The sequence below is a fragment of the Nerophis ophidion genome, linkage group LG26, assembly GCF_033978795.1.
Source record: "Nerophis ophidion isolate RoL-2023_Sa linkage group LG26, RoL_Noph_v1.0, whole genome shotgun sequence".
NCBI classification, from domain to species: Eukaryota; Metazoa; Chordata; class Actinopteri; order Syngnathiformes; family Syngnathidae; genus Nerophis; species Nerophis ophidion.
In genome coordinates, this window is record NC_084636.1 from 7,193,416 (window position 1) to 7,205,915 (window position 12,500).

At 38.7% G+C, this 12,500-nt stretch overlaps 1 protein-coding gene across 1 annotated transcript in view; it reads left to right on the forward strand.

The window, feature by feature from the left end:
- The first annotated feature begins 7,586 nt into the window (after nucleotides 1-7,586).
- misp (mitotic spindle positioning) overlaps nucleotides 7,587-12,500 on the forward strand; it is a 7,169-nt gene continuing 2,255 nt past the window's right edge. The window contains exons 1-4 of the mRNA XM_061887773.1: nucleotides 7,587-7,605; nucleotides 7,901-10,165; nucleotides 10,550-10,674; nucleotides 10,733-10,771. Coding sequence (XP_061743757.1) covers nucleotides 7,587-7,605; nucleotides 7,901-10,165; nucleotides 10,550-10,674; nucleotides 10,733-10,771 — 2,448 coding nt within the window. The remainder of the gene's footprint in view (nucleotides 7,606-7,900; nucleotides 10,166-10,549; nucleotides 10,675-10,732; nucleotides 10,772-12,500) is intronic.

Sequence of the window (12,500 nt, forward strand, 5' to 3'; positions counted from 1 at the left end):
TGTATGTATATATATATATATATATATATATATATGTGTCTATGTATGTATGTATAAATGTGTATTTATACGTATGTTAATATGTATATGTATGTATATATACACGTATGTATGTATATATACATATGTATATATATATGTGTGTGTGTGTGTGTATATACATGTGTGTGTGTGTATATGTGTGTATATATATGTATATATATATTTATATATATATATATATATATATGTATGTATATATATATATATATATATATATATATATATATATATATATATATATATATATATATATATATATATATATGTGTATATATATAACATGTATTTTTTCACATTATTTATTTAAATAGTTTTATAGTGTTTTAGAATGGGGACGTTTCATTTGCCTTTTTTGTTTTGTTTTTTGTTTACATGACATTACTTGAAACTTTCATAAAAGTTTATTTACGTTCATAATTTATTTGTTTTTAGTTATTGTGTTCAACCACTCAAACCTTCCTCTACACAGCGAGTAATGCGTAAAGATAAACAAAACATACTGTAATTTTTTTTAACCTGTGGATTTAACAATAGTTTTCACTAGTTGCCAGACGCAAAATCCGAGATATCATAACAACTACTAGTAAAATGCATAGAGAAAACAAAACATGAGGGATAACAATTAAAAACGAATGAAACAAAAAATAAAAATAGATGCACATGTATATACTATACATAATTATTATGTATATTTTTTTCAAATTTGTTTTTTTATTTGAATAATTTTTAGAATGGGGATGTTTTAATCGCTGTTTTTTTTCATTTGTGAAATATATTTTCTTTTTTTTGTGGAAAAAACGTCATATTTTGGTTTTACATTACATTATTTTGGATTTTCGATTATGAAATGTTCTTAAAAGTAATTTATTTTTTAGTTATTGTGTTCAATTTCCCAAATTAGACCCGCCCCTTCCGCTACACAGCGAGTTCAGCCTAACATCCGGGTACTTCTTGCCCGCTGCATTTTACCGTACTTCTCAGTGTGAACGCGTCGACGAATTTAAAACCATACCCAAAAGTACGGAAATGCGCCAGTTAAGACACAACCCTGGTCTTTTTAAACGTGTCTATTGTTACTGTACTAACCAAATACCAAATAAAATGTGCTGGTGCTCTGCAAACAAATGTCTTAACGATTAAAAATGTGATGTGGCAAAAAGTATTTGTTGGCCCCTCTTTTCAACGCCGGCACATACGGTAAAGTGAGTGCTGGCATGTGACCGGCAGGGGGCAGCAGAGGGCAAAAAACACCTGCGACATGGAGAGGAGGCGCTCATTGAAACACCTGCACTTGATTATACTTCATTCATGTTAATAATTTATATTACGACTTTATATGTTTCCATCTTAAGAGCTTTCTGTCAAGTTATTACAGTATGACAGGTGGGGGGCGTGGCACCAGAGTGGGGAAAGGTGGGGGGGGGGGGGGGGGGGGGTGCTATGAGTGTGATGAACTTTGCCTCATTGCTTATTTGTGTACTTGTGGCCTCTGCTATAGAAGCTGAACTTGAGCTCAGGTAAGACTTTTACATTTTAAACCGTAGCGTTCAAATGTTATTGTTGCAAGCGTCATGTGATCTTCATGATTTGTTGGACTCACTGACATTTATTCTTATTGACACTCTTTTATTAGCAGTGCTGCAGACCATAGATCTGTATTCTAAGTAAACACAGGGCCAGTGGTACCCATAGCGACACTTGGGATTTTGCCTTTAACTATTTGAAACGGATTGATAAAACACAGGAGAAAAACAGGTTTCAGTTAAAAATATATATTTTTAAAAGTTATTCATGAACAATGTAAAACACAGGACAAAACCAGGTTTATGTTCTAAAATATTTAAAAATGTTATTAAAATATACAACTAATTATCAATGTACACGTGTGTATATATATATATATATATATATATATATATATATATATATACATATACACACATGTACATAGATAATAAAAATATTTAAAAATGTTATAAATGATAAAAAAAATATAACTAATTATCGATGTACGTGTGTGTGTATATATATATATATACATATATATATATATATATGCACACACATGTACAAAGATGTACAACTTGTTTTCTATGTACATGTGTGTGTGTATATATATATATATATATATATATATATACACTAAATTAGCCCTAGTGTGTGAATGTGAGTGTGAATGTTGTCTGTCTATCTGTGTTGGCCCTGCGATGAGGTGGCGACTTGTCCAGGGTGTACCCCGCCTTCCGCCCGATTGTAGCTGAGATAGGCGCCAGCGCCCCCCGCAACCCCAAAAGGGAATAAGCGGTAGAAAATGGATGGATGTATATATATATACACACACACACACGTACATAGATGATTAAAATATTTAAAACTGTGATTAATAAAAAATACAACTAATTATCCATGTACATGTGTGTGTATATATATATATATATATATATATAAATGTTTATTAAAACAGATTCATGTTAAAAACATTTTAAAAAATGTATTCACAAAAAATATAACTAATTTCCTATGTATGTGTGTGTGTGTAAATATATACATCTATATATGTATAAATGTAAATATACATACATGTATGTATATATGTATATATATATGTACTGTATACATATACGTGTGTGTGTTTATATATATATATATATATATATATATATATATATATATATATACAAAAAAGGGAATAAGTGGTAGGAAATGGATGGATGGATGGATACACATGTATGTATACATTCGTATGTATTAGTGTATAAATACAGTGTGTATATAGTGTAAAAATATATGTATATATAATGTGTATATATATATATATATGTATATATTTATATGTATGTATATATAGTGTGTACTTGTGTATATATAGTATATATTTATATTAGTGTATGTGTATATATACTAACCCTAACCCTAGTGTGTATAAATGTGTGTATGTATTGTGTGTGTTTATGTAGTGCATTTATATAGCGTGTATATGTATATAGTGTATCAACAAAATAATACAATTCCATTGTATTACATGTACAGTTGACAAACAGTACATTAATCTAAATATCACTGGTATTGATACCATGGGTGGTATCACTATAAAAAACACTTTAAGGCAACGTGATTGATATTTTTCAGTTCTTAATAATTTCATGAATCATGTTTATTTTCTTGTTGTTGTGTTGTTCCCTGTAGTTAGTCACTGTATTGATCCAGTTGTGTCCATATATACATTTGTAGGAATTTGGGGGACAAAAAAAGATTGCGCAAATATTACTTTAGTCATTTATCAACTTTATTTTGCTACAAAAATTTATTGAGACTAAGGGAAGAAAATAATGTTTTTATTCTGTTGTGTTTTGATTGATCTAATCTGACTATAATCATGATCGACAAATCAAAGGCAAAATCATTTAAAGATCTTTAAAAGTAAAATGTCATGGTATCGTTCATGCTGGCTCCCGTATCTACTTGCAATATACAGCATCACCAAAGGTCAATGAGCTGTTAGTGCCACCTACAGCCTGCAAAGTCCACATAGTTTTACTTTGCTGTTGTTCATTTCCCTAAGTATGCTTTGCTTTGGTCCACCTGTTGACCTCTGACCTGCTGCCAGTTGACAGCCAGCAGGCGCTCGGCGTTATCATTCGGCAGCAGTGGGGGAGGGGCTACCCATCACACCTTATCAGCTGGGCCGCACGTGTGTGCTAATGCTAAAGCTAATGTCTCCGTTTATAAGTCGAGTGCGAGTTCCATCTCGCGCCCAACATCCTCGGCTGCAAATCGACCAACAACTTTCGTCTATTTATGCCTGCATGTCAAAACTAAATCTTTTTTTTGCTGGGCTGTGTCCTCCCGTCTGAACCCTCAATTCTCTCCTCTCGGTGCCCAAAAAAGGCTCAAAATGGAATACTTCTGTCAGTACACTGCAATAAGTATACTGCATGTGCACACTGCACACTTACATCCTGTTGTTGTGCACTTTCAATAAAAAATGAGGATATGTTGACGCAAATGAAATAATATTCACCACTTTCCTCTTTTTCTTCTCTTTAAAAAAAATAAAAAATAATTGCTTATCATGCACAAATAATTCAACAAGTCTTCTAGCCAACATAGTAGTGAACGCTCCAAGATTCTTTTTTGGATTTGTTTAGGGTAGATGACTGAGGTTCTCCCCCAAATTGTCCACTTAGAACAGGGGTGTCAAACTTGTTTTCATTGAGGGCCACGTTGCAGTTATGGCTTCCCTCAGAGGGCCACGTTTAACAATGAGTAATTTATATATATATATTTTTTTTGTATCAATTTTTTTTTTATGTAAAATTTTGGTAACTGAGCTGCCATTTTTTAAAGTAAAATTTAATGATCTTTTTTTTTGCAGCTTATGTAAAAAAATATATTGTTAATGTATTATATAAATATATATACATGTATATATTACTTGTATGTATATATGTATGTATATATATATATATATAAAAGTAATATATACATGTATATATAATTAACAATATTTTTTTACATATTTATGTATATACATATATACTAGTAATATATACATGTATGTATGTATATATATATATATATATATATATATATATATACATATATATATATATATGTGTATATATATATATATATATATATATAATACAATAACAATATATATTTTTTCATAAGCTGCAAAAAAAAAATCATTAAAAAACTGGCAGCTCAGTCAAAAGAATTTTTAGTAACATTTTTTTTTTACTGCGTATAAAAAAAATGGAATAAATAGAATGGAATGGAGAAACAAAACCGCTGTTTTTGTGGTAAAAATCAAACAACTGAGCTGCCGTTTTTGTTTAGTTTTTTACCGTAAAATCTTGTTGTTTCAACGTTTTTTATTTTGTTAGTTTTTTAATGTTTCAGTTGAAAAAAACAGTACCAAAGTTGATTTTACTGTAAAAAAAAAAAAAACTCAAGTCGGCGGTATTTAACCGTGAAATCTATTGTCAATTTTACAGTCTACGATGTGATTAATGATTTTTTTTTTTAAATCATAAGTCAAGCAGATATGTAAGTACAGTATTTATCTTTATTTTAACAAAAAATATTTTTGGAATACATGACAATACAATATGTAAATTTGAATTTTTAATATTTAATTTTAAAAGATATGCAATTACATGCAGTACATGATTTTTTTTATGTCAAAAGGGAAATAAGAATATTTAGTAAGAAAAGATGAAGCATTTTATTAACGCATTTTATCTCTGGGCTTTCGCGGGCCACATTATATGAAAAGGCGGGCCAGATTTGGCCCCCGGGGGCCTGTAGTTGGACACCTGTGCTCAAGTCAGGCTCAATCACTGCACATTCGTCACCATTCGGGGCATGTTGAGTGCAACTAAATAATAAAATGTCAATTTTATGACAGGGCGCTACATACAACATTTTATATAACTTATTCCTAGCAGCTTCCTGCTCCGTCACTGATAGCAGCTCAGCTCACACAGCATGAGGTCGTGTTTGGTAGGGCAGAGTTGCTGAGTTCAAATCCCGACCATAATTAATTTATTTTGTGATATATGAACAAAAAAAATTATTTAAAAAAAATATATATATATATTTAGTACAAAACATGCATCCAATTCAATTTAAGTTTGATTAAAAAAAAGTATAACAATTTATTCACATACAAAAGTAAGTGTGAAAAAAAATACTTAATGCTGGGAATAATGAGGGGGGGCTCCAAATATAATTCTACTTTGGCCCCAGTTAAGTTTGGGGCCCAAACCTAAGTAAAATGTGACCCATAAGTGAAAGTGTAAGTGATAGTGAAAGAATGGGGCGTTTTCATTTACAGATAAGAATCTGCACTAAAAGTATGGATCCCACTAGGCTGGTATAGGTCTGAAAATACAGGAAATACAGGCAGTCTTCAAAAAAAAAGGTCATAAAAATAAATAAAGTGAAGTGAATTACATTTATATAGCGCTTTTCTCAAGTGACTCTAAGCGCTTTACATAGCGAAACCCAATGTCTAAGTTAGATTTAAACCAGTGTGGGTGGCACTGGGAGCAGGTGGGTAAAGTGTCTTGCCCAAGGACACAACGGCAGTGACCAGGATGGCGGAAGCGGGAATCGAACCTGCAACCCTCAAGTTGCTGACACGGCCGCTCTACCAACCGAGCTGTGCCGCCCCTTTATACACTTTATTTATTTATTTAAAAATAAATAAATAAAGTGTTACACGGCAAAAAGTGCACTTAAAGAAAAAGCAACACCCGTGTCCTTCTAATCATTTTTAATACAAACTGCACAGGCGATACAAAAAGCAATTTTCAACAGGAAGTGATGCCCTTAAATAGTCTCAGATGTCATCAATCAATTGACATAAAAAAAATAAAACAAGAACAATTTTAAAAATGAAAGTGCTGAAATAATAGAGAAGATGGAAAATTGTACAAAATGAATCAAAGACTCGGTACAGCATCATAGGAAATTAAATAAAGCAATTTAAAAAAAAGTGTGGACAACCATTATGATAAATTAAAATACATGTTTTTTATCGCTTTATTTAATTTTATACGATACTGTATTGTTATACACTGTATTTACCTATTTTTGTTAACTCCGTATTTGCTTTATTTCATGGGTGTCCAAACTCTGGCCCGCGGACCAAATTTGGCCCGCCATGTAATTTCATTTGGCCCTTCAGGTAATATCAAATTAAGATACAGCGCCGATGCCTCTGTAACACTGCATTCACCGCTGATACTTATACTTGCCAACCCTCACGATTTTCCCGGGAGACTCCCAAAGTTCAGTGCCCCTCCCGAAAATCTCCCGGGGCAACCATTCTTCCGAATTTCTCCCGATTTCCACCCGGACAACAATATCGGGGGCGTGCCTTGAAGGCATTGCCTTTAGCGTCTTCTACAGCCTGTCGTCACGTCCGCTTTTTCGTGCCGGTCCAGTCACATAATATATGCTGCTTTAACACAAACAAGTGAATGCAATGCATACTTGATCAACAGCCATAAGGGTCACACTGAGGGTGGCCGCATAAACAACTTTAACACTTTTACAAATACGCGCCACACTGTGAAGCCACACCAAACAAGAATGACAAACACATTTCGGGAGAACATCAGCGCCGTAGCACAACATAAACTCAACGGAAGAAATACCCAGAACTCCTTGCAGCACTAACTCTTCCGGGACGATACAATATACACCCCCACTACCACCAAACTCCGCTCCCCTAATTTTTATTTGCATTTGTTCAGTTTTAAATTTTGGCTCACTCTGTATTTGAGTTTGACACCCCTGCTTTTTTTTCTACAATGTTCCATGTTGTCTACTATTTGTGCACTTTCATTTTTGAAGTTGTTTATGTTTTTTTTTTTGTAGATCACAGCCTTCACTTCCTGTTGAAAATTGCACACTGTGTGCTCAGTTTGTATTCAAATTATTAGAGGGATACGAGTCCTTGTTTTTCCTTCTAGTATCAGTCTGATACCAAAACGCACCTTGATATCAATACTAACTATACTAAATAATACATGTATTTCATTTATGCAGGTATGTTTTAGCACAGCCACTAGGGGGCGCCACAAATGTACACTTGTGTGAAAAACTAAACCCGGCCAACACAGAACCAGTTTTACAAAATGACAAAGTTAGCTCCAAGCGGGAACTTCTTTAAATACCCAACAAAAAAAATAATGAATTATTAACTAAATATTAATTCCCATTCCGCCCGATTGCAGCTGGGATAGGCTGCAGCCACCCCCGCGACCTCAAGAGGGACAAGCAGTAGGGAATGGATGGATAATTGTTCCTATTGTTGACTGTCTGGATGTTTTGTCCATCCAAGGTGTCATCTGCTCTACATCGCCCCCTGCTGCCATGGACAACGTTCCCAGGAGGTGGGCGCTGAAGCCTTTGTCCCCCCTGCTGCATCCGTCCGACCCACGGAACCTGGCGGCTCCAAGCAATGGGGAAGATCATTTAATGGCCACCGACAGTCTGATTGACTCCCCCCTGCAGGAGGATGAGTTCAGGGAGATGGTGGTCCAGGCCTGCCTGGTCCACTCGTCGCAGGATGGCGACGACAGCAGCGATTTGTACTCCGGCAGTCCCGGCAGCAGCTCAGGCTCCCACAGCGGATTCTACTCCTTCGTGGAAGACCCGACCAGCCCGGAAGCGGAGCTGAACGAGGCGTGGATGGTCTCGCCTCAGCGGCAGGTGCATCTCACCACCCTGAAGGAGGACAAGGCCTTCAAAGTGCAGACGTACAACAGCGGCAGGAAACCGGAGAGTATGTTTTCAGAGTCCGAGTCTCAGTACACACTCCAGCCGGAAGACCCCTGTAGAGCATTTGGGGAGGAAGAAGAGAAGCAACTGAGGAAGGACATAATTCGGACGCAAGCCCCAAAGAAGAAGTCGATGTCCAAGCTAAGCTTGCTGGAGGAGGAGGATTGTAGTACATCTACAAATAAGCCGACGCAAAGTTTCGGTGTGAGCTACAGTGCGGTCGGGCTAGAACCCTGCCGCCCTGTCGACCCCGAAACAATCATCAGGGAGCAGATAAACTTCGGTGCAGCGCGACAGCAGTTCCTGAAGCTTGAGCAGAATATGCAGAATCCCCCCGTCCTGCCTTCCAAGTCAAGTGTGTCCTGGAAGGTGGAGGGAGATGACGCAAAAAGGTCAGAACCATCCGGTAAAGGAAAAACCTCAGTGGACAGGAGAACAACTGAGAATGACCTCAATGATGAACACTTCTTTAAGGAGGACTCGCTGGTGGACGAGGTGTTTCCTGAAAGCATACAACAAGATAGAAGGAAAGTTAAGTTCCGCCTCGAGACCCCGATTGAGCAGGAGATCCGCTTAGTTCAGGAACGTGAGGAGAACCTCCGACACACGCGAGGCCTAAAGCATAGTGAGGGAGGCTCAGAGTTGGTGGAGATACGAGCCAAGCATCAATCACCGCAAACCTATGTCAAGGCCACAAAGAAGAAGCACGTGGGCTTCATTGTTCAGGAACACAACCCGAAGAAGAACCATAAGCAGCAAGGCCGAGATCCACCGAAGGTATTTTCAGACACTAAGGAGGATGTGCAGAACTTGCAGGACCCAGAAGTCTCTCTGTCCTCCTGTTGTCCTGATGAAACATTTTACACCTGTCCATCCTGGACCAGAATTCATTCTTGGAGGGACAACCAGGAGTCTACTGGCCTACATTGTGGGAAAAAAGGTGCCCAGAATTTTATTGAGAAGGAAATCCAAGAGGCTCTGCAACGAGAGCAGGAGCTTCGCCAGTTGAGAGAGTCTAAAAAGTCGAAAGAGTTCGGAGAGTACAGAGTCAATAGTGAGTCTGGTGAATACGGAGTGTTTGGAAAATCGAGAGAGCATGGACAGTCCAGAGTGTTCGGAGTATCCAAAGTGTCCGGAGAGTTTGGAGAATCCGAAGGGTTCCGAGATTCCGGAGTGTCCAGAGTGTTTGGAGAGTCGAGAGAGCATGGAGAGTCCGGAGTGTCCGGAGTACCCAGAGTGTCTGAAGAATCCGGAGAGTTCCAAGAGTCTGGGGTGTCTGGAGAGTCAAGAGAGCATGGACAATTCAGAGTCTCCGGTGTATCCAAAGTGTCCGGAGAGTCTGGAGTGTCCAGAGTGTTTGGAGAGTCGAGAGAGCATGGAGAGTCCAGAGTGTCTGGGGTACCCAGAGTCTCTGAAGAGTCAGCAGAGTTCCGAGAGTCTGGAGTGTCTGGAGAGTCGAGAAAGCATGGACAATTCAGAGTCTACGGAGTATCCAGAGTGTACAGAGAGTCTGGAGAGTTCCCAGAGTCTGGAGTGTCTGGAGAATCAAGAGGGAATGGAGAGTCCAGAGTGTCCGGAGTACCCAGAGTGTACGGAGAGTTTGGAGAGTCCGGAGAGTTACGAGAGTCTGGAGTGTCCAGAGTGTTTGGAAAGTCGAGCGAGAATGGAGAGTCCACAGTGTCCGGAGTGCCAGGAGAGTCTAGAGAGTCCAAAGAGTCAATAACACCCAGAGAGCCAGGAGGGTCCTGTCTCTTCTCTCCAGCCCCTCTGGTGGTGCAGGCCCCCACGATGACTTCCAACCAGATTTACCTGACAAAAAACTCAGGTGTGTTACTCTTGACAGTTGAAAAAAGTGTTTTTTCCTGATTTCTAATCAGTTGTCTTCAGCCCTTATTATCAACACAACCCGGAAGATAACACAAGCATATGACCCGCTGTCGGCGTCACGACGTTCAACCCACTTGTTGCTAAAACAATCAGCTCGCTGGAACAATGAAGTGAGTCGAGGAATCAGTAACCACAGAAGGACCAAAGTCCGCTGGGATGAGTTTAACGAGCTGCGCTAATCAATAACCGAGCGAAAGAATGTGTACAACGTTGATGACACGTTATGTCCTTCATGTTGAAACATGGTGATCTCATTTTTATATGGATGAAAAAAATGTAACAAAAGGAAGTCAGGGGTCAACATTTCTCTCTGTCATTCCAGGGTCCTGTTCCTCCCTGTCCTCGTTGACCACCTCCCACGCCCCGCCCCCCTCCAAGGGCCTGACGGAGACGCTGCTGCGGGGCCTTGAGGAGCAACGATTGAGACTCCAGTTGGACGAGAGCTCGGTGGGTCAAAGTTCAAAATGTACTCTGGAGCTCCGCTCACTTCCTGCTTGTCTTTTAGTACGCCGGGATCCAGCCCGTCGATGACATCAACAACCAGGTGGGGGCGCTCTTCATTTCGCCACAATCGATCAGTTTAATGTCCTTCAAGTTTATGGATTTGTTATCCAAGATTTTTCCAACTTGGGAGGACATGTTGACACATTTTTGAACGTCAATAAATGCAAAGCTAAAACATATTAGCTTTGGGTCATAGGTGCCGAAGCAAATTATTGCGATATCTAATAATACACTGTGCATAGGGATGGGTACCTTTTGACTTTTCAACCGACACAGTACCAATCCCCAGTACTCAAGGGTACCAATGTGTCGTACTTTTGTGTGTGTACCTGTGTGAACGACTTTCCCTGTCGCTCGGGTTCTATGGACCACTCAGGAAGGACATGCTTGAGCAGGTTTGACTCTTGTTTATTTTACTTTCAAGGAAGTCTTTTGTGTCGTCGCCGCTCCTGCTGCTCGCTCCTCCGTGTCGCTCGGTTGGCCGCGTCTCCGTCATACTTGCTCTTCTCTCTGTTGCTCTCGCTTCTCCTCCTTCTGCCTCGATCTCTCCTCCTTCTCCCCTTTTATACAGTGTGAGGAGATAAGTCAATTGTGTGCCGGTGCGCAATCCACGCACCTGAATTAGATTGCGGCGTCGCTCCCGGCAGGCCCCGCCTCTCCGCTCAGCCGCATTCTCCGCCTCCTTGCCGCCATCTTGGGCAGGGCTCCACCGTGCCCAGACCCACTGCTCGTTCGCCGGCTGCGCCTCTAACAACATAATAACCCCCAGTTGGTATGTATTTGGTATACTTGTGAGTTAAGGTGTTGTGTCTCCAGGGGGAAGTGGGCGGACGGACAGGGAAGGGGCTGGGTGGGTGTAAGGAAGGGGGGGGCAAAAGACTACGGACTGTGGTGAAGTGTTTTCCGCTCCGTATGCTGAATGGCAATATACGGTATATATCTCCATATTTTTTCCCTAATTATGTAAATGGTATATTTATATCAACATGTGATAGCAGGGACCCTGCCATTCAAAACTAGGCTGCTACATTACTAATGATTAATGTAACTATAGCTGGAGAAATAGTACAATAGCAATAGGAGAGACTATTCATCCCTGAACACCATGGAGTTCATGTAGGCTTTATAATTCACTTACATTATTATATCAACTATCAGAGACAGAAACTCTTCATTTAACATGATGTCCTTTTTTGCCGCTTCAACGCAGAAAAGGGTGAAGTGAAATAACTTAGTTGTTAACTGTAGCTCAATAATGATGATAACACAAACGCATGCACACACCGCAAAATGAACCAAGGTTACGCTAAAAGCTAATTAGCCTTCACCTCAAGGACTGCGAGCGAGCTGAGTTGCCGCTTATATTTCTAGAACGTCTACGGCAGGGGTGTCAAACTCACTCTAGATCGGGGGCCACATGGAGAAAAATCCACTACCACGTGGGCCAGAATGGTAAAATCACGGCACAATAACTTAAAAATAAAGACAACTTCATGGAAGCACATTCTGTAAATGTAGAAATCATAATATTGTTTTGTGTTTTTTTACAATTATCACTTGCGTTTAATATTATCCTATCCTCATTCGTCGTTATTTATATTTTCTGAATAAATTATGTGATAACCGGTCAACTCAATGGTGTTCATTTTCAATCTATCAAGATAAAAAAAAAAAATCAATCAAATTACAGGATGTTCTTTATGTAGTTTGCTCTTTTTCCTCGAACATAATGTGGTTTATTTTTATTTTTTACATATAGATAGATAGAT